The 23,231-nt window shown below is 41.7% G+C and overlaps 1 protein-coding gene across 2 annotated transcripts in view; it reads left to right on the top strand.

The window, feature by feature from the left end:
• LOC131448236 (contactin-associated protein-like 5) overlaps nt 1–23,231 on the top strand; it is a 120,602-nt gene that overhangs the window by 19,366 nt on the left and 78,005 nt on the right. The window contains exons 1-6 of one of the 2 annotated variants that reach the window (XM_058620526.1): nt 68–1,621; nt 1,883–1,993; nt 3,480–3,673; nt 15,809–15,956; nt 21,756–21,959; nt 22,330–22,505. In XM_058620526.1, the coding sequence (XP_058476509.1) occupies nt 3,500–3,673; nt 15,809–15,956; nt 21,756–21,959; nt 22,330–22,505 (702 nt within the window). In that variant the 5' untranslated portion in view covers nt 68–1,621; nt 1,883–1,993; nt 3,480–3,499. Of the gene's footprint in view, nt 1–67; nt 1,622–1,882; nt 1,994–3,479; nt 3,674–15,808; nt 15,957–21,755; nt 21,960–22,329; nt 22,506–23,231 lie in introns of those variants that run through there. The other variant, XM_058620518.1, reaches the window with a different exon arrangement.

Raw genomic sequence — 23,231 nt, forward strand, 5'->3', positions numbered from 1 at the left:
GTCCCACTTGTGTCTCCTCCTCGCCCCCAAACAACAGGCAACATTCTGAACGCAGTCAACTGTAACTAACACTCTGCTAATGCATAAGCATGTGCCTCATATACACCCATTAAAAGAAAAAGAACAAACATGGACTACCTCTTTAAGCCTTAATAGTGAGTCCTGTCACTCACAGGGAGGGTTAGCGATGCCAGATTATAACGAGATTAACTGCCAATTACTGTGTTGACTTTGATTGTTGGTTTTGGTTGTTGGTTTTTTGAAAGCAATTGTCAACACGACAATGCTGTTGTCGCCTTCTGTTTGTGTGTGTGGGGGGCAAACATTGTGCCAGCTGTTGGATATACAGTCGTGACGTAAAGGGAAGATTAAACGTTCCCCTTTCAACTTTATCAGTGAGGAAGAGCTTGTGTTGAGATTTTTACGTCTGGGACCATTTTGGGCCCCCCCCCCCCCCCCCATCTATCCGTCCATCCATCCACGTCCTCCTGACTGACAGCCAGACATTAAGCTCGACTCCAAGTCTGTACATAAAAACAGAGTGTGTGAGGTGCACGTTTTGCACTTCCTCTACAGTCAGACAGTTACGGTTCACCTGTCACTTTGAAAACGTGTGGTGCAGTGAAATGTTGTCAGTGGTTTTTAACCGTCTTCAGGCCGTCGTTGTACACGCTTGTGTCAAGTGTAGGTGTATCGGGAGGAGCAATTGACGCACAGAGGTCGCGTCAGCTCTCCCGCTAGAGATGAATCGTCAAAGAATGGTACGGATGGAGATTGGATGTTAGATGAGAGGAGGGAGCGTTCTTCCTCGAGGATCAAAAGTGGAATCTGGGAGACTTTTGACAGATTAAGAGTGCGACGCTTGCGTAATAACTCCACTTCCTTGTCGTGGTGCGTTAAGATGCCACGCCAATGTTCCCGTTTCCCCCCCCGAAGAACATCTTCAACTGTGCCGCAGCTCAGCCGTAATTTGTGTCTTGGACAAAACGGCTTGATCCACTTTAGTCACACTTGGAAATCAGGATTAGAAAAATCTCTTGGCAAGCAATCTGAGAGCAGTCAAATCAGGTCAGTCGGAAATTCACAGAGAAGGAGAGAAGAAGGGAAAAAAGGCAGCCTGTGCTGTCAGTTGTGCTGTGTTCTTGTCGCCCAGATGGATGGCCAATTTCCACTCCAGATGTGCTCAGAATTCATCCCGACTCAAACTGGAGTGGCGTTCACAAACAAAAAACCCCACCTCTGACACTCATAAGAGCGAGCTGCACACTGATGGAGAGAGTGCAGGGATAATTGTAATCAGGCTTGTGCCAGTTTTCATTACCTTCCCAGATACGAGGCCGTAATGCGGCTCTGCACTTGACTGAGGGGGGGGGAAGAGGAGGATGTTGTTGTGCGACTCAGTGCTTTTATGGCAGGCGGGCTCGGTCAGAGGAAGATGAATCTGACAGCTTGAGATGACCGGAGTCTTAATCTGCTCTTGCCTGTTGGACGTGATGTAATCTCACAGTGCAGGATTAAATAGAACACACACATACTCACAAAAGGAGTCATGGCGTTTGCTGTGTGCTTTTCAAGGGTCACTGCACGGGTTAATAGACTGTTTGAGGCATCTGAGAACTGGGTAAGTGCAGGCGGCCCTGTTATTTCCCCCCACCCCCTCCCGCCCATTTCTCGCTCCAGAACTCCTCGACCGACAGGTAAAGGTGCACCTTGAATCAACATGTTTAACTAGAACGCATTCCTTTATCGTCGCTGTCACCCGAAAAGGAATCCAAGCAATCCTTACCGCTGTCATTTTGCGTTTGAAACATTTGCGCCAAAGCAATTTCAAACGCTCCGAAGGTAATGGCCTCTAAACTGTCGACTGTCTTCTCTTCCACAGACAACTGCAACAGTCCCCTCGCCTCGGCGCTGCCCCATTCGTCCTTTCAGAGCTCCTCTCAGTCCTCGGTCAGATATGCCGCTTACAACGCCAAGCTCAACAGAAGAGACGGTGAGTACAAGCCTCGATATTAAGCTTTTCTAAACGGTGCCGTTATTCACCGCCCACCTGCTGTAGCAGCGCTTTCCACTCAGCAATAACAGCAGAGGTAGAAGATACCATAAATACTCTGTTTGAGCATTGGTCATATGGGTTGCATTTTTAGTTCCTGTTGACAAAGTACTCAAACATTTCAATAAAGGTACAAAGAAATGGACTTATATTGACATTTATAACTAAATAAAAGAACTTGCTTCTAAATTCACTTATTGTACATGTTGTTCTAAAGTAGGCTGGATCCAATGTTACCTGTCTGTACAAAGTAGATCGTAGATAGATAGTAGTAGTAGATAGTTCGCCCTTTTCAATGTTGATTATTTATATAATGTACAATGTGAGCATTAAAATGCACCGGTTTGTAAATGTTGAATTTAACTGAAGTAATTGTGAAAGGTCCAGGGTTCAGACGCCCTGGTTTGCTGTTTTGCATGTTCTCTCCTCCGTTTCCTCTGGCTTCCTTCCGCATAGTCCAAAGCCACGATTGTTAGGTTAATTGTGTGCGAATGGTTATTTGCCTCCACGTCTCAGCTTTGTAATAGCCTGGTGACAACGTCCCGGGTCGACTCGGCACAATGTCAGCTGGGATTGGCTCCGGGCCAAAGGATATAAGCAGTATAGCAGATGGATGAATGGATGGAGTCCCGGCTGTTTTAGAGTTTAGTTCTGTCATTGAGTGAGTCATAGAAAAGTCAGGGGCAGAGAACTCACAAGGGCATTCAGGCTTGTTGTCAAAAAGGGCACTGGCCCCTTTTGGACCCTCCATAAAGCAGCCCGAGGGGTCACATGGCAGAGGCAAATCAAAAGGCTAGCGGGAAAAATAGCACTATAAAAAAAGGCAGATGCCAATAAAAGTTGTTTCTCCAGACATTTCCAAATGTCAAAGCATTTGCAAGGGTAAGGAAACCGTCTGATTGCTTTGATTTGATTTTAAATTGACTGTGGCACAGTCGAGACGGTGTCCTGTCATCGTCTCTTGCCCTTTTAATCTCTCTGGTACAACTTCCAGGCTTTCGAGTGAAAGGGAACCGTGGCTGAATAAATAAAGTAGAACAAATTCGGGGCTCCTGAGAGCTCTGGAGATATTACATATGCCATAAAAACCTAATCAGAGCCACAGTTGGTGAATTCTAACAAGATAATCACCTCCAGGATGTAGGAAAACTACCAGAATATCTCCAGCAGGTGCATTTCCAGAGGCCGTACACACATTTCCAACACGGATCAGCTATTTTGAAGACCTGTGAACACTCAGGCAGCTGGAGTGTAACTTCACCTTGAAGCCTTTTTGTATATAAATGCACTCCACTCACACATCAGGGATTTATGCATTTTTTTTGTAATCTGAGTCCAATATGAGCTTAAAACCGCCATTCGTCGATGACATATTGTGTTTAATGGATCCCTTCTGCCTCGTATTCCTTCCTCTGCTCTCCTTCAGGAGCAGGAGGCTGGTCCCCCATGGTGACTGACCAGGGGCCATGGATCCAAGTGGACCTCAGGGAGCAGTTTGAGGTGACTGCTGTGGCCACACAGGGGCGCTACGACAGTTGGGACTGGGTCAGCAGTTACCTGCTGCTCTACAGCGACACGGGCCGTGTGTGGAAACAGTACAGGCACGAGGACGGCGTCGGGGTGAGTCTGCGTGGTTTAATTACACTTTGGTTTGGTACTTTGCTTTCACCGCTTCACAGATGGATCCAAATATAATTACGGTTACCTTCACCAAGGACACGATGTTATCAATGCACCTGGTATGCTCGTGTGGGGTTTTGGCCTAGGAATAACTTGGTGAGATTATGAAATGTGGAACTTTCCAACACTTATCAAGTAATAATGCAAGTACACTTTATGGGTTAGGGTATATATAAGTATTGGATTCAGGTGTTTGTCAATCAGGCTTTGGGATCGGCTCCTTATCCCCAACGCTTCAGCAGACCAAGACATTTTGGACATTGCTATGCAATGCTATACTTTGTGGCAACAATTTAAAGAAGACCCTTTTCTATTCCAACATGACTATGTCCCTAGTGCAGTAAGAACTATAAAGACATGGTTTGAATTTGAGTTTGGTGTGGAAGAACTTGACTGGCCCCGCACAGAGCCCAGACCTTTAACCCCATCGAGCACCTTTGGGATGAACTGGAACAGAAATGGTGAGCCAGAACTTTCTCCTCCAATGAAGGGGCATTGCATGAATTCCCAACTCCCTATTAGAGTATTGTATATGTATTTGAATATGTCATTACAGTCCCTGTTGGTGTAATGGTCAGGCGTCTGAATACTTTGGTCCATATATTGTAGCATTATGTAGAAATGGAGCATATAGTGTCTAAAATTTGGTGTGGATCCAAATTCTAGTTTTGGCAAAGATACATTCGCTTGGTGCACTTTCTTTCAGTGTCAGTTTTTCTTTTGTCTTTTGGAAATTTCTTCAAGAAAATGTTGTGCAGAAGTGTTCAAATATGGAAGAAACTCTATGTCTAAGGCTAAAAAGTAGTTCAACATTCTAGATTCTAGATTTCAAGAGTTACATAGAAAGACATTAGCCTTGTTTAGACTGCAGCCCAAATATCCGATCAGAATCTGATCTTCTGTTCACATTATATGGGATCAGATACGATCTGCGTGTGTACTTGGCTTTGAGGTTTTATATTCACCACTGGCATGGACACCACGTTCTCCGAAACCCCCGCTCCTCCATCCCACACGCTATGATGCCCTGATATATGGATTTATTTTAGTATGTACTTTCTTATTTCTTCTGAACGGACAAATCCCCCCAGATAGTCTGATGTTGTCTTCCACTGTGTCGATCTTTTAACGCAATTAACTTCCCATCTACGAATAGGCACTTTGAAATCCTACCTGAGCGACTGAGACCTTCAGGTTGAAACGGATCTGTAAACATCCGATCAGAATCGCTGTATGTGGTTTGAATCAGCTTTGGAAAAGGTGTTTTTCAGCTGTTCATACTGCTAAACAAATCAAGCTAGATACAATCTGGATATGTCTAAACAAGGCCTAAGACTCCCCTTATACTAGTTTAGCTTTTCACTGCAACAATATTAAAATATCAAGTCAGTTTTTGTTGTACTAAAGTCCTGCTAATTCTACTCTGCTCTGGCTAACGATGCAAATACAGGTGAACATAGCATATAGAAAAGCACATTTCGCTACGTTAAGGATTATTTACGCACAGTATGCTGTGATGCTGTGTTTATTTCAGGCCATGGACACATCATAAACACTGACAGCAGGGATTAGATTTAGCCTGTTTGTCACGTTTGTCACAGCCCAGGAATGATTAGCTTATTGTCACTTATTGCAACGCTGAAATGTCAAGATTTGTTTGCGGGACACTTTTATATGATATATTTCTCCTTTTGCGCTCAGCGGGCTAATAATTGATGTAGCTGCATACTGTATAACCATAGCGCGTCGGAAAGCTAATGCTTACATTTCTCCAAAGTATGAATTTAAGAACGTTAACAACAAAGTCAATGATTAATATAAGTGGACTACGTTTGTTGGAGGCACTTTTGGTCACATGATGAAACACGTACACAATCAGATTGAGCCTGTTTGTCACACTTGACACAGCCTGGACATGATTAGCTCAGCTTAGCATCACTGCAACAACACTGAAATGTCAAGTTATGTTATGCTCTTTCTCTTTTGCTCTTAGTGACTAATGATGCATATAGCTGCATATATACAGTGTGTGTATGTATATATATGTATATATATATATATATACATACATATACATACTAACAGTATGAATTTTGATTCAGCCTTTTGTCACACGTGTCACAGTGCAGGAAAAATTAGCATATAGCTTATAGCGTAGCGCATCATGATGTTTTCCTGTGGTCTCGGTGGCTAACGGGGCCACAACTAAAGATTATTTTAATAATCTGTAGATGATTTTCTCAATGTGTTGAGTCATCATTTAGGTGTCGGAAAAAAGGTTGAAAATTGTTGAAACCTGTTTTTCAAAGCTGGAAATAATGATTGTCCTTGATTGTCTTGTTTGGTCCACAAACCAAAATGATTCAGTTTTAATCATTTCTTTGTTATGAGGAGCAAAGAATCCATGAATATTCACATTTAAAAAGCAGAAAATTTTGAAAACGTGTTTTAATATTTTGAATAACACTCAAACCGATGAATTGATTATCTAAATATTTGATGATTAGTTTAGTAAGTGGTTGATAATCGGCAACATTAACGTATCAAAAAGGCAAATATGTACATTTCCCAAAATGTTAAAGTATTGAGGCTGATAAACCAAGTAAGTGGGCTGTGTTTTTTATGGTCGCATCCTCGTCACTGACAAGACAGATTTGTTTTTGTCACATATTTACTATGTGCTATGCTCTGGGAACGTGTTGGTGGCAGCGCAGTTCAGTTGTCAGATAACGTATCCTCTCTCCTCAGGCATTTTTCAAAATGTGGGGAAATAAATGGCATCAAAGAAATTTCTTTTCTTTGCTTTTTTTTTAAAGAAAAAAAAGAAGGAAATCCTTCATGTAGTGTCACAACACGTTACATCAGTCTGCACAAGGTCTCACAGTCTCATCTTGGCACATTATACACGCCATTATTCCTTTACCTTGTTTGCCCCCTGAATGTCAAAGGCTGCTAAGAAGACGTTAAATTGTTTTAGCATGTTTTCTATTTGGCAGTTAAATTAGCTTTTTGTGTGTCGTTGCCCACTGGCGTTTTTACTTCTGCAGAGTGAACTTTTTTCCCTTTTTTGTTTTTTCCCACTGTGTTGAAAGAGTGTGGTAATCATTGTGTCTATCGCCGCGTGTTGTCTTGAATTATTCATGCTCCTGCATGTTTAAAAATGCATTATCTAAAGTGGACTAAAATGTAGGAATTAGAGATGAAATCAAACATCATGTGGTTATATAACGGGGGAGTTGAAACCCAAGTCTCGGTCCTGTAACGATATACTACAACAAACACTACTTAGTACATGAGTATCACTAACACAACAAATGTGCTTTAATCCGCCAGTGAACGTAGTCCCCAGCAAATGTTACTCTAGTTAAAAGTCACACTTCCTAAAAGCTAAAAAGCACCATAGTTTTATGTTTTTTAGAAAATTGATATTAACAAGTCGGAATACAGTGCTTTAATGGAAGCTCTTGTAAAACGTCCTCACTCTCAGAAACAACTTCATTAACATCAGTGTTTGTCAAACCTGGAAATAATGTTCTCAAATGTCTTGTTTTGTCCACAAACCAAAATCATTGACTTTTAATGATTTCTTTGTTATCCAGAGCAAAGAAATTAAGAAAATATTCACATTTAAGAAGCTTAAACAATCGGAATTCTTGTTTTAATCATAAAAAAAGCTTCAAACCGATTATCCAATTTAAAAATAGTCGTCGATTAATTTATTAATCGATTCATCGATTTATCGTTTCGGCTCTACTTGCCAATATGACCAACAGAGGGCGCCAGAGGCTTGTTGCGAGAACGGGGTGAAGTCCACCATCTCCGATTTCCTTGTTATTGTTGTAGTGGCTTAAGTGACATATGGCGTGTCGAGTGTCGTCACAGGAAGAGGCGAACAATGCCGAACGGTAGATCAGCTAAAAAAGATCGTAACAATCCTGAAAATGTGGGTTCATCGCCAACATTTAGTGAAAGCAAATGTCTAAAACCTTTTTTCGGGACACAAGCGCAGCTCAGGGTGGTTGCGTGATTCTCGCCGCTACCACCTGGGTTTTCATCAGCATCCATTTTGGATTTATTTCTCCTCAGCGCACACTTTCTCCGATGTTCTCATGTGACGTAAAGGCTCGGAGAGGAAGATAGGATTGTTTATTTGCGATGCAGCTCATGAAATAAAACGCAGAAGAATCGCTGTCATTTAGAAAGGAGATCACGTGATTGCGTTTTTTTTTTTTTTTTTTAACGATTTATCGCGCAGGAAACGTTACATTTAACATTTTATCTGTGAATAGTTCAGTTTTATATTTCGTCTTGGCTTCAGCATTTCACACACGTTATGAAATATGCATTTCGGTGAACTCCGCTCACACATGATTGTATCTGTGTTTTGAAACGACGGTGTTAAACAGCTCACAGCTTCTTCCACACAGTGTCAGAGCTCATATCAACGCTCTGAAAGAGGAAATAAAGCTGCTGTGCGGGGAGAGTACGAGGCTTTCTGTATCAATATTGCCAAAACGGCCCGCAGCTATCGCCCTTTGTAACACAGCTCATGAAGGAGACAATGGCAGAATGCTGAATTCCTTCTTTTTTTTCTATATTAAATATTAAGATTCATGCAGCACTTAACCAGGGCGTAAAGTTCTGGTCCAAAAAAGTGGATTGAATGCACGCTCACACAGAAAATTAAGAACCCAAACGCCTCTTCGCTCTCTTTTGGTGCACAAAGAAAATCTGCTATCTTTAATGAAACTCACCGCCAAGCTCGCTAAGTGCAATTTTCACTCAGACCTTTTGCTGACGTGAACCCACATCTGTCTGGCATTTTAACAAGTGAAGCTCAAAGGTAACGGCTCACTGTCAGGCGCCGGGGCTGTGGGGGACTAATGAGAGAGCAGCAGCTGCTGATATGACTGCGTGCTCTCAGCCACTCAGAGCCAACGGCAAGCCAAATTAGCCCCGCTGAAAAAATTAAAAAAAAACATAAAAATTCGCTCCATAAGACAGCGTGCAACAGCTGCGGCGGTTTCTCTTTTAAAACAGAATGTTTTCTGGAAGAAGCACAACCATAATTGGGATATATTTTTTAGTATTATAATATAAAAATTGAACAACATGATTGAAAGCTAAATGGGAACACAGAAAATTATAAAAGCTGGAGTTTTTTTTTTTTATAGGATCTATGCTGGTGTGAGTGCTTCACATCATCACATGACTGACGTGTCCCTCCAGGTTTTGCATAATTTCACCACACTACAGAAAAAATACTACTCTTTATTCATCACATCAATGTGCGGATTTTCTGAGAGTAGTTGTTTTTTGGGGGGGTGAAAATTTGCAATAACAGAAACCGAGCAATTGCTGCCATGCATCATGGCAACTGTCACGCAGAGATTTGTACAACCTTGTAGGGGATGTGCTCACCAACATAAAAGCAGCAGCAGCAGCAGCAGTAGCAGCAGCAGCGGCTAACCTGGATGCCGTGTTCCTGCGCCCTGATTCGAGATTTATGATGTCTTGCAGGAGGCAAGCTGAGACCTAAAGATGCTGAACCCTAATTCTAAACTAAAGCAATGTATAGGGGCTTTATTGCCGCCGGGAGCCGCCTCACTTGGACATTGTAATATTATTGTGCATTGTGCGTGTGTCGACGCTGCATTTCCCCACCTATACTTTGCAAAAGCAAAAGCTTGCAATGACTTCTGAATAAATTTGTTAGCAGGTGTAGGCAAAAATCCCTTCAGCCATTTGGTGAGATGATTATGGGCTAGAAAATGTGTGTTTTGACAGAACCAAAAATGTGTCTCCTTGAGCCAAAAAAAAAAAGGTCTATTGAAAAACATGGACATAATATGTCCCGCTGGGTCCTCAACATGTCCTAAAATTGGCATCTCTGCTCAGGAATGCCAAGTACACGAGATTATTTAAAAGGGAAACTAAAAACCTGTTCTTTTTAAGCTAACTCTCTGCCAAATGCCAAGATGTGGGCTGAGAGCTGAGTGGAAGATGAGTGTCATCTCAGGCGTTTAGTCGACAAAAGCGTGTAGCAGTGAAGCGAGTTGCTGGTTTTGTACAGTACATGTGTAATTTCAATGCTTTTAACAAATGACATTACTAGATGCCCATATGTGCTGGTTAACACTTGAAAAAAATGTGTTTTGTCTCTGCATTTACAGTAAAAAGTGTCCGTCTTCTTATGCAAGCTGATAATAATCTAATTAGCGAGACGAGCTGTGAAAATGATGTCTGTCTGTGAAAGCTCTGATGAGATGAAATGCGTATTTCGGTCCCCTTATGTTCAGTCGAACACAATGAATGAATGAGCGGGGAAGGGCTTAGCGCTTGATGCTACATTTTAAGTACAACTTGAAAAACGTCCGAGCCCACATTTGATCTAATTCCTTGTGTAATTTATTCACTTTGCTTCACGGTAAATTAGCAGAATGAGCTTTGCGGAAAAAGAAAAAAAAGATCCGTAGGTGGGGGAGTGGGACGTACTGAAGCAGCAGAGGTACATTAACATCATTATTCCTGGAAAAACCTGCCGTGTTTCGAAATCTCTTTGGAATGTGGCGGCGAATTAATGTGTAAAACAAAATCTCCTCCTCTAAAAAGGTTGAAATTCAAACATTAATTTCCTCGCATGATAACTGCTCCGGTCGGATTGGGACCTCGGGAGGATTAAAGCGTATTTGCATGATTGGTCTTGCATGTTGATAGTGCTTGTGATGGTACAGAGTCTGGTCTCATAGGTAATTTCGACAATCTTTTTCTGTGCTGCGTATAAAATATTGTTGGCTCAGCTGAGGCGTTTATAGCCATGCTGGCTGCTTTCCTGTGAAGATGGCGTTGTCAGTCTTTTTTTTTTTTGGACTGAAATAGCTCCACAGCAGTTGCATGGACATTCATTGTCCCCAGAATGAACCCTAATTGGGTTTTTTTTAACAGCTAAAATCAGTCAATATCAATAATAAATCTCGAAACTGATTTTTTGTCTCAAGTAAATTAACTTTCAAACTTTTTTTTTATGTGTTGTGTCTATAAATGTTTTATACAATGCGTAAACAAAATAATGACATGCTGTAAAGTGAACTTTTGATTTGTTGCTCTTATTAAAATTATACTGCGATAATTAGTATGACTGATGCGGTGGCTGTCTGGGGGATTTTTCTTTGCCTACTGCCACTAATTAGCAAAGTAGGTGATGATAGCAGACTATCACATTAGGCTGGGAACATGGTGATTATTACATATTTATACAAGTACCTTGACCTTTACCACAATCCCCATCTCATCGCTAATCTGAGCCAGAGCCTCAGAAATGAAGTCGTCGTGAGGGAGAGCGGCACAGACACACTCGTAGATAGAGTTAAATAACTGTACTGCAGAGACGGGCAAAGCCTCTTTACTACCTCACACGGCACAACACTTAAAAATATAAATGAAAATGTTCTGGCACATGGCCTTCGTTATCTTGAAATTACGTCAGTCAATCAAATATTGTTTGGATAGCCCATGTTCACCGTTTTCAGATTGTTAATCACAGTGGTACGGATCCTTGCCGTGTCTCGTCTACAAGTATGACCCCTCCCTCGTTGGGGAGGGAAGGACTTGTCAATTTCTATGGTTGGCTTTTAGTTTTTTGACTTTGTCGCGGGGGCCACACCCGGGTTTCACGGTCGGAACAAGGGCCTTTCTGCATTGAGTTTGCATGTTTTCTCCGGGTTCTCCAGCTCCCTCCCACAGTCCAAAAACATGCAGATTTGGGGATTCAAATTGACCGTATCCTCCTCATGTGGAGTAATAAGCAGTAGAAGATGAAGTTGAAGATGAAGAAGACTTTGTTGTGGTCGTCTCTCGAGGAGCCGTCAAAAAGAGGAAGAGGTACTGTAGGAGATGTCATTGTAGGAGATGTCAGACTTGGGATGAAATATCTAACGTGGACTGTCCTTGAAGTCAAATCTCTTCTATATTCTTCAAATATGTTACACTACTGCACGTCCGTTTATTGCTCCCAACGTTCTCAATCTGAGCCCTCAGTCCACAACAAGGGAGAGGAAAAACTACCAAAAAGGAAAAACGGTGGCCTTCAAATACCAGCACAGATTTAAACGCTCATTTACAACCCTCTCCATTCTCCCACCGTCTCTCTAGTGTTTCCTTCCTCCGTGTCATTGGTTTGTGCATTGGGACGGAGCTGTTGTCCCTCAGTTGCATAACAAGCTTCCTGTTTAAGACGGGAAAGGAAACAAGTCTGCTCGGGCTGCTGTAGCACCACAGGCTTTTGTCTAAAGCTACCAAACGATCTTTATTTGCAAACAGACCCGTGGGTACTTTCACACTGAACCTTCAAATTTCATTCCGATTATACGAATTGTAAATGGAAGGAAAAAAATGTAGATGAGCTCCGTTACAGCATTAGGACCGACGCTCACGGCAAGGTCGTGTGCGCTTAAGTTTTGCTATTAAGTTCCCTGAGGCTGTTTAACTGGCCGGTGACCTCATGGAGCACACTGCATTGTCTTCATTGCCGGCAGCCGTGCTTATCCTCTAGTGAATTGATTAAAATAAACTTATGTGCCTGGTGCTGTATGCAACATAAAGGAAAACTGACACAAGGGAACTCATCACTGGAGAGGAAGAGCAAAGAGCCTTAATGAACCGGGAGGGACACTGTTGTACAGTGTCAGAAACATAAATAGAAATAATGAAGTCACTGTGGGGTTAGGATTGTGGATGCGGATAAGGACCAACCTCTGTGCTCTAGCCCCCTGGAAAATTCTTCTGCACCCTCAGGCTGATTATTCAGAGACTCATCACACACACACACACACTCACAGAGTGTTATGTCGTAAGTTTTTCCAACGAGGAAAAAAGAAAAAAACCCTCACAAACGTCATCGCTCAGGACGGCCTCAGAGGTGTTCGTGTTGTGGTGGAGCTCTGAATACCCATGACTCATGCTGACGCGCGTGAGCCACGTTAGTTAATGACTCGTTAGAACGACTCTCACATTTCCTCTCGGTCATTAGATTTTTCCAGACGTTCGACTGGGAATTCAAGTGGAAAGACGGAGGTTTTTTCCCAAGCAGCGGGCGCCCGAACATTCTGTATAGGTTAGAAAGCGTAACCTCCTCTTCAAAAGAGGTCTATTTCAATTGTTATAGAGTGTTTCAAAAGTCTAATATGATTGTTTGTATTTAACACAATATTCCTGAGGGCGGTGTGTGTGTGATTTTTTTTCCCTCTGAACTCTTAACTTTGATTGGTTCCAATCTCTTTATGAATATTTAATACGACGGCGTTGTAAAAGAAACACTTGCGATTCGCCACGACGTTCTCTGAGGCTTTAAATTACAGCTTTCCAATGCAGAGCAATCAAGTGCTGCAGTGAATCTTACAACAAAGCCTGAAAACAACAAGGTCACGGCTGCAACGCCGGCACAGCGGCATGTTTTCATCAACCTGATTCTCAATTAAACACTAATGACTACAGTCCTTTCGATTTTCTGGCTGAAGATTATTTAAAGTACCTTGGAGTTGTGAATAATTGTGAATATTTATGGTTTGCTTCTTTTGGAGGCCGGCACGTTTCTCTCACTTCATTTGCTCTGAACCCTGTTCCCTCGTCCGAGTGCCTAAGCCCCCCAGTGCTATTTGCTTATCCCCCCTGTGTATTGCAGTGCTCGTATAAATTAGCCCAGCCTGTACATGTTTTAGCACTCAGCCACAAGGCTCCACTCGGTAAATGGCTCAAACTGGAAAAGCGGTGGCATAAATCACAATAACGGCTTTAGCGGTCGCACCGTTGCCTTGATTATCTACCAAGAAGCAGCAACCTGGTGTATTTAATGATGCTTCTGCCTCGCTGTGTTCCACAAGCATCGGGGGGTCATTTGTGCTGCTGGTCATTGTGTTTCTGTTGTTGCGGAAAGCTGAATTATTGGCCTTCGCCGACTGTTGTGAGCCACTCAGGAAAGCCTGGAGCTCCGCTGTCAATGATGTATCTTTTTTTGTTCTTTATACTACGAGCAGCTATTGATCTGATGTGTCACCTGCCTAGAATCGGTTATGAAGAGGATGGTAATCAGTCATTCAGGGGAGCTTGCTTGTCTCAGTTTCTGTCTCCATCTGTCATTTGCTCTCTTTTTTCTCCGTTCATGTCCCCCGGTGTTGTTTGGTGCAGTTTTAAAGTACAGAAGGGTTGGGGAGAGAAGAGGAGGAAGAAGAATGACATCTCACAACTGTACTCAGAGGTTTTTGTTTTTAGCTCTGCGGGGAGAAAACACAATACAGAGCTCTTATTTTGCCCCTGGCTGGCTCAATGGTCATTTTTCTTCCATCTCACACGGACTTGATTGAACGAAAAGGGCGTTATCAAAAAAAAAAAAAAAACGTGGTAATCACTTACAGAGTAAAGCAGTGGTTCTCAAACTTTCTATGCCAAGTACCAACTGAGAAAATATTGACCTCTCAAAGTAACACCATTATCGCCAACGTCAGCTACAGACTTTTCACAGGAGGCAAATGTATTCCCAATAAGATAATTTGCTCTCTCATCATCCTCCTCTTCCTCACATATACTGTACTGTACTTCACACACTGGTATAGTGAAATTGGATTAAGATGGAGTGAGAGATAAGGTGACTCTAATTATTATTATTTTGTGTCAATTCCTTAGCTTCGCGTACCACTGGTGGTACACGTACCACAGTTTGAGAACCATGGGAGTAAAGAATACAAACCCGTTGATGCACAGACCATTGTATCAAATCCAAATGCACTATGAATCGGTCGATGTCATGTTATTTTAATGTTGTTTCCTGGCTTAATGAAGCTAATATGCTATTACTGTCTCACCACTATCACAAACTCCCATAAAAGGTTTTTGAAAGACTCTCTGCCCACAATTTCACCTCAAAAGAAAAACTTCTAGCAGCTAGCTTCTTAACAAGACTTAATATTTAAAACTAACATAAAATGTTATGATAGCAACCTTGTCTTCAAACTCTCATGAAGAAAAAAAACTTGATTTTAACACAAGCAACTCTCTTGGGAGTTTGCTTGCATTGTAATGTTCTAGCAACTAGCCTCCTAGCCTCTTAGCAACTAGCAGCTAGCTTCTTAGCAAGACTCAGTGTTTAAGTCATCCTACTGTGGTGCTACCTTTCATTTCAAGTCAAAAATGATTTGGCTTAAACACAAAGGTAGTATTTTTGTATCACAAACTCTCATAAAAGATTCTCAATAGACTCTCTGTCCTCACTTTCAACTCGAAAAAGAAAAACTTAAAATTCTAGCAGCTAGCTTCTTTGCCTCTTACCAACTAGCAGGTAGTTTCTTAACAAGATTTAATATTTAAAGCTAACTAACACTGCTATGATATGAACTGCGTCTTCAAACACTTATGAATTAAAAAAAACACCTTGTTTTTTCTTAAACTAGAAAAACTAGGTGTTTTTCTTGGGAGTTGTCAAGTTCTAGCAATTTGCCTCCTGGCCTCTTAGCAACTAGCAGCCAGTGTATTAGTGTTACCTTTCATTTCAAGTTCAAATGATTTGTCTTAAACACGTAACTATTTTTGCTTTCCATCTTATTTTGTTTTAGGTGTTTTAGGTAGTTTGTGACATTAGTGAACATTTAACATTTTTTTCCGGATATTGTGGACAAAACAAGACATTTGAAAACATCATAATTATGAGGTCAACATTTTACGACATTTGTGATCTGTTGATCAAAAGATCAACAGATTTAGAAAATAAATGTTAGTTGCAGCGCTAATGCTCATCCATACCGAATGTAAACTTTAAATTAAATTGTACGTTTAGGGATAGGATGATTACTTTTTTTTCGGATTAGTCTTCTCAGCACTTTACTGTTGCTAAGGCTTCAGATTTGCATTCTGCTTAGATTTCAAGTATTCACTTTCCACTCCCTTGTGAAAATATTACTGTTTACTCTTGATCTGGGGCCATTTTGTTGTTTCTCAGTGGAGTGTGCTTTTGTGTTATGCTGCAATCACAAACACTGTGTGTGTGTGTGTGTGTGTGTGTCTGTCTGTCTGGCCATCTCTCTGCAGAGGTTTGTCGGGAATGTGAATTCAGAGGCCGTTGTCCAGAACAAGTTGTCTCAACCGGTGAGAACACGTTTCCTGCGCTTCATCCCTCTCGACTGGAACCCCAGCGGCTGGATGGGCCTCAGGGTGGAGGTGTACGGCTGCTCCTACAGTGAGTAACGCACACACACACACACACACACACAGCCATTAACGCCACACTAAGAGAGCACTCAGTCCATACATCACACCTCCGTGGCTTCACAGATTTGCTCATTTACACTCTGCATCCATCCATTGCAGCCTTTTTTCATGGGGATTTATTTCTTTTCTGCCTGTGACTCACAGTTTCGGTTCTCCAGACCATGCAGTGGAATCATTAATCAGAATGCAGACTGGGTGAAAGACTAAACATGCACAGCGATCTCATGTTCCAAAAACACTTCCAAAATAAACTTGTAAATTAACAGCACTACGGTAGCAACTTTGGAAACACATTGGAACATCAGGTAGCACTGTTTTTGCTCTGGGGTTGCCCTAGGATGGAATTATTATTTTTATTTTTATTTTTTTTAAATAAGATAATAATAGTTTGTTTTATCGTATAACAAACAAAAATGTATTGTATCCTGATTTGGATGAACTACAAGAACACAAAGGAGAGACATTTATTGTAGATCAATGAGCAGTTTCAATTCTACAATCACCCCCAGCAAAAGTGTGTTATTATTGGCAAAAAAGTGCACTTTTATCTTTCCCTTTATTTATCTCAAATGGGTGCTTTTCCATCAGCTTATTTTTATGTGCATTTCCAAGTCAACTTTATTTAAAAAAACAACCATGGTCAACCAAAGTGCTTTACAGATTTAAAGGCACAGGTATAAAACATAGTGACATTATAAAATGGTAAAAACTACATGGAATTATCCGCCTTGAGTATATTTTATCCTGAAGTGAAGGCCAAGGAGAAGAGGTGGCTCTTTAAAAGTGATTTTAAAATGTTCAGTGGTGACGGGCAGATTTTATTTCAATAAGTAACTCGAGATAGGCCTTCACCTTGGCGATGACCCTTAGTCAGAAAAAGCTTGACTTAAAAAAAGCACTCTTAAAAGTGTAATGTAATCATATTCAGCATGAAGGATAACTTGGCTGTCCCACCAGCTTCTGTGGTGGCATTTTGTTCACCTACTGCTAATATCAATGAACTAAATACAACAAATACAAATGTGCATTTTCTTCTACCAAACTTACAAAAATGTGGTTAAAATTAGTTCTAAATTGAATGGAAACCTAGCTTATTTATTTCCAGTATATACCACCAGTACAGTTTTTAAACATACTGTATATAGAACAACACTTTAATACCTTGTATCAGGAAAGAAAGCATAATTTAACACAGAGTCTATTCAATAGGGAGCAAATGCAGTGCCAGGACAAGGAAAAAAAGGTGTCCCACATTCAGTAACAGACAGAAGTGGGGCTGCTGCTCAAGTGCGGTGCCAGTGGCTGAAGATTCAGCCAGTTCTGTGTCAGTAAAAATGTGGAGGGAGAGTGTGTGTAATTAAAGTCTAGCAGACAGGATGTGTCAAACCTGGGAGCAAAAGTGAAAATGATATGCTGCCTCTCTAAGCATCAGCCTGTGATAGTTAACGCCAAAGTTTGCAGATGAAAACATCACCCCGGTGTGTTTTTTACTATTTACTAAATAAACTGTCATTCAAAATGATAGGTTACGTTCATGCTGAGATGTTCCATATCGTCGTCCTTCCTCTTGCAATGCCAGGGCAAATATCCAGACTTTAATTAACAAATGACGGCGCTCTACAGCAAAGCAGTCACTACTCGATGTCTCCTCACGGGGGCGCTGCTCAACTGAATGAGGATAAACTTGGGTGGAAGTTACCCGGCTGAAGAAGAGAGAGGAGTTTACAGCGGGATAATAGTGGAGACGGACATTTTGTTTTCTTCAGTTAGACAAATATCGTGATGTGGTTGTCTTGCAATATATTGATTATCACGGAATTGCGATATTATCGTGGACCGTGTATCGCATATCGGATCTTATCGTGAGGTTACTATTCGATTGCGACCTGTACTATAAATATAGATTACCCCCGTCAACTTTGACACACATTATGTAAACTTTTGTTTGTTTATTATAAATGATTACCTTCTGTGGCCTTTACGTGCTAATAACGATGTATTTGCATCAGTGTTGCCGATCTAGCCGTGGTTAGCCTTGGCTCAAATCAATGCCGAGCCATTTTAATGATTGACTTAATTAAACTCAAAACTGAGAATTCATTCAAGTCTAGTATTTTACTCCACATCATTAAATGAGGCAGCAGCAGTGAATTTTCTTAAAATCTTTAAATTACATTTTAGGCGCATAATGAGTATATTTAAAATAAGTATATTGAAAAAATGATGAATTGTCAATATTAACGGTGATTGGACCTCATTTAACCAAAGAAACACACTATTTTAAACCCCGTTAACTAACTCTTTCATGAAATGTAAGTTTATTCACAAACACACACACACACACAAAGGTTGATTTAAAGCATGATAAAGAGGGGACCTGAAAAATGTCCCCTGTTCAACGGTGAGTCCCCTCTTTGTGAGTGTGTAACGACGCCAAAGTCCCCTGTTCTACTGGTTGACGAGTACAAACAAACACACAAACACACAGTGAAATTAATAACCTGAGCAGTTCTCAATACAACAATGGGGAATCACTTATATATACACCTCTCCCACGTGTTATGAAGCAGCACTAACTAGACGAGCGACTTCGCTGTGAAACGCCCTCAGACTGTTCCACAGTGAGAGGTTTTATGATGACCAACCACCACAGGTATTAATGTTGGATAAGCAGGTATAAAACTAATGTGGCCTCTTGCACTCCTCCTCCTTTTTTTTTGTTCAGTCTCTGCTTGGAGTGAGATGTCTGCCTATACGCTGACAGGCCACTTTATTAGGTACACAGGACCCCTAATAAAGAGGCAGGCAGGAGTTTTCACAGATAGTCTTGTTTGTAACGAGTGGTAAATGTGAGTTACTGTTGCTTTCCCACCATGTTGAACCAGTCTGATCCTTCTCAGACACTTTTCCTCTCAGAGAAGTGACATTTACGGGAGATTTGTCTCTCTTTTTTGGACCACTCTCTGTGGAACTGTGGAGATGGTTGTGTGTGAAAAGCCCAGGAGATCAGCAGTTAATGAAAGACTCACACCAGCCTCACACTGTGTCCAAAATCACTTAAATCACTATTTTGCTATCACAAAAGTGACTAAATGAACATGGTAGATACAGAGCAGGACAAATATACAACACGGACAATAAAATGTTTGTTCTCAAATGCAACGATAATACATTTTAATGCATATTTTCAAACAGCTTACACAGGAATAGTTTAGCGCCCAGCTCCTGAAAACCCAAAGAGAAGTTCCTTCAGTCACTTCACTTGAACGTATATGTCATATATAATAAGACATATTTGAAAAAATCATTGATAGTCTGAGAATCTGCAGTTTCTTCCTCATTCCGATGCTCAGCTTGAACTTCAGCCATGTGTTTGGTTGGATTTGAAATTCACACTGACAAGCAGCTGTACCTAATAAAGCGGCCAACGTGAGGTACTTCAATGTCAATTTTAAAATACAGACGATGATTGGCAAACTCTGCCATGACATATTATTATTGCAAAGTTGGCGTGTTTCTGCAGCTCGTCGTTCTGCTGCTTTAAAAAAAATCACATGTTTCTGGAGCATGGGGGGGTGTATAGAGGTGACTCTGAGTCAGCTCTACATTGTTACCTGATCTACACTCAACTCCACTCAAATGCATATGATAAGGCAGCGCTACAGTATAATATAGAGCCTGAGAATCCGTTTATTTTTACAGGGAGGTATCATGATGAGAGCTATTTTAAACACGCCGCAACCACTGCAGTGCCACTTCCTGTGCGTAATTAACCGAGTGAATCCGTGACAGACTGTGTGCAAAAAATTACGAACCTGCTTTTCTGGTGTTCTGACGTAGCAGTCGCTGCGCTTCATTAGGTGTGAAGGTACGCCGAGGTAGTGGATGAGCTTTGCACAATGACACAGCCTTGGAACATGCTCGTTTATTGTCAGCGGGATGACTAAAAAAAACGACATTGTTGTGAGCCTGATATTATTCTGCCACTTTTCTCAGTGAAGAGAAGCCGTGTGGCAGGGGGAGCTTTTGTGTGGATACAGCAGAGGAACAGGAACCAGAGGCGTTTATCCCATCAAACTGCTGAGCTGTCAGACGGGGCTTTTGAGCCGTAGAATTGTCTCCTGAAATTTTCACGGACGCTGCTTTTGTGTTTTTAGTCAAACTTTCATCCTGTATGCCGTCGTCTTGCTTCAAGGTTGCTATTATTTGAATTATGGGGCAGCAAATAGGACACAAGCCTACTGTGAGACATTGAGAGGCAGTTAAATTAAATAATAAGACTAAGACATATCAATAATATGTGTCTATTCACTCATTTCATGCCGGTTTCGGGAACAATGTCATTTGTCAATGCTATTCCTGCTGTTACCACCCATGCGTGTCGGGCCAACATTCTGATGTCACCTCTTGAACTTCTCTTCGACGAGTTGGACAGTTGGGAAATGACGGGAGAGCGGCGTGACGTGTGCGACACACACAGGTTTGTGCCGCCTGAAAAAAGGCTCCCCCCTCCGAAATGTCACGGTGCAATTCAAATACCTCCGTCACCTCACAACTATCCTGACATTTGTTCATATATATATAGAATTTACACACATCTGCTTGTGTAAATATCTAATCAAACCAATCACACGGCAGCAACTCAGCAGGTAGACATGGTCAAGACGGCCGAGGCATCAGAATTTGGGGAGGAGAAATTGTAGTTTAAGTGACTTTAAACGTGGCATTGTTGTCGGTGTCAGATGGGCCCCGGTCTGAGTATTTGAGAAAGTGCTGATCTATTGGGTTTTGGGAGTTTTTCTTGCAGAACCATCTCTAGGGTGCACAGAGAATGGAAAATATCCAGTGAGCAGCAGTTTTATAGGAGAAAATGCCTTGTTGATGCCAGAGGCTAAAGGAGAATGACCAAGCTGCTACAAAAACTATAGAAAAGCAACAGTAAATCATGTAACCGCTCATTACAGCCACGTTGTAATGAGCGGTTACAACACTGGCCACTCGACTCAGTGTTTTGTAGCCCTGCTGGTATAATAATTGATACAATTATGACCCCTCGCTCTTGACCTGTGGTCCTTCAGAAGCCCTTTTGTTGGATATTTATTCGGTTTGTGTTTCTGTCTGATTTTCATAAACTTGTACCTGCTTTTCCTATGTTCCTTGTCTTGCGCTTTTATTTTGTAGTTCCTCCCCAGTGGGCGTGTACCTTTGGTTTGGCTTCCTGTGTCCTGTCCTGTTTTCCCTCTGTGATTGTCTTTCCTGCCCTGATGTGATTTACCTGTGTCTCATTAGTCTCACCTATGTTTAATTATCCCCGCCTCCCCAGTGTGTTGAGTCTCTGTGCTCCAGACTGTCTTTGTCCTTTCATCCTGGTTGTTTCCATGTGTTGTGCTACGTCCTGGTCTCTGTTCCTGCTCCTAGTGTTTTCAGGTAGTTTTTGCATTTTTCTGTTTGCGTTACTCTGTTAGGTCTCTTCTGGAAAATAATAGACGAGGAGTGTCTCTGTCGTCTGTCTCTGTCCATTAATCTTAATGCTGATGGCCTTTCCCGACATGTGAATCTCCGGCGAAGGTCAAATCGTAAAGCCAATGACGCCGACGTTGTGTCTTCATGTGCATGTTGTACATTCACAGCGATCTCACCGTGTCAAAATATTCCCCTTCTTCCTCCCACAGTTTTGGTGCCACCTAAGCGTAGCATGAGTATATTTGCGACGTGTGAATCACAAGTTTCTCTCTCTCTCTCTCTCTCTCTCTCCTCTTTCTTTCAGAATCATACGTGGCAGACTTTGACGGCAGAAGTTCGCTGCTGTATCGGTTCAATCAGAAGTCCATGTCCACAGTGAAGGATGTGATCTCTCTGCGGTTCAAGAGCCATCAGGCCGAGGGCGTGTTACTGCACGGAGTGGGGCAGAGAGGCGATTACATCACCCTGGAGCTTCACAGAGGAAGACTGGACCTCTACCTCAACTTAGGTGAACTCCTCTCCACAAAAACCTTGAATGATTTATTAATGCAGAAGGATTTCTGTCTTGTATCTGAGTGTCTTTTCAGTGACTTTTTGAACCACTCCTGGATGGAGAGGGCATATCAAGTTTGCAGCACTGAAAAAATGTTTTAGTTGAAGACGTTTCAATGTTCCAGCTGCTAATTGTTCTAAAGAACCACTGAAGCTTGTGTTTCTACTCTTGCATACGTTTGTCTAAATGTACGGGTAGCGCATAGATGTGTATATATTTAATTGCTTTCACTTTCACAGTCTGCCCACGTACATTTACATCTTCAAAGTGGAAAATGTGCTCACTTTCGTCCCCGCTGTCTCCCCGTGTGCCTCTCTCTCTCTAGACGACAGCAGGCTGAGGTTCGCTGCCGCTGTCACCGTGGGCAGCCTGTTAGACGACCAGCACTGGCACTCTGTTCACATCGAGCGCTTCAACAAGCAGGTTAACCTCACTGTGGACGCCCACACGCAGCACTTCCAGACCAAAGGAGAAGGACACTCACTGGAGGTGGACTATGAGGTGAGCGCACGACTTGATTGAATTATGCAAAACTGACACACAGAGGCTTTGTGTAGCGAGTGAAGGTCAAACTACGAATGATCCTGAAATAGTGTGCATGCTGTATATCATGGGTGTGTTTGAATGGTCACTGTTACTATTCATCCATACTTTACATGAGGGTCACAGGGGGTGCTGTGCTGTGCCAATCTCAGCTGACATAGGGAGATAGGCAGGGTACACCCTGGTCTTTGGACTGTGGGAGGAAACCGGAAAAAACCTGGAGAAAACCCATGCACACAGGGAGACTGTTACTATTACATAACATAAATTTGTATTTTTAACATTTCTTGCGATATCTCTTTCAATAGCATTTTGTTTCTTACAAACATGTACTGTAATGTACACAATGGCAAGGGGCCAAAGGTGGTGCCTTGAGGAACACCACAGTTCTGAGGTGCCAAAAGAAGAGGGGCATTATTACTTATGGGTAAATATTGATTTCTATGGGTAGCATTATTACCTTCACTAATAATTCACTCATGTCATCTGTCTCTGTGACAATGTGAATTTCCCCACTGCGGGACTAATAAAGGACTATCTTATCTTATAGATAGTAAGAATGGTAACTTTACATTGCAGTCTTGACAATGTGGAAACAGTATGGTAATTTAATAATAGGGAGATGATATTATGTTAATACCACTTTAATTGTAATGGAATGGCGAGCTTGGTAATAATAACATA

The sequence above is a fragment of the Solea solea genome, chromosome 2 (assembly GCF_958295425.1).
Source record: "Solea solea chromosome 2, fSolSol10.1, whole genome shotgun sequence".
NCBI lineage: Eukaryota > Metazoa > Chordata > Actinopteri > Pleuronectiformes > Soleidae > Solea > Solea solea.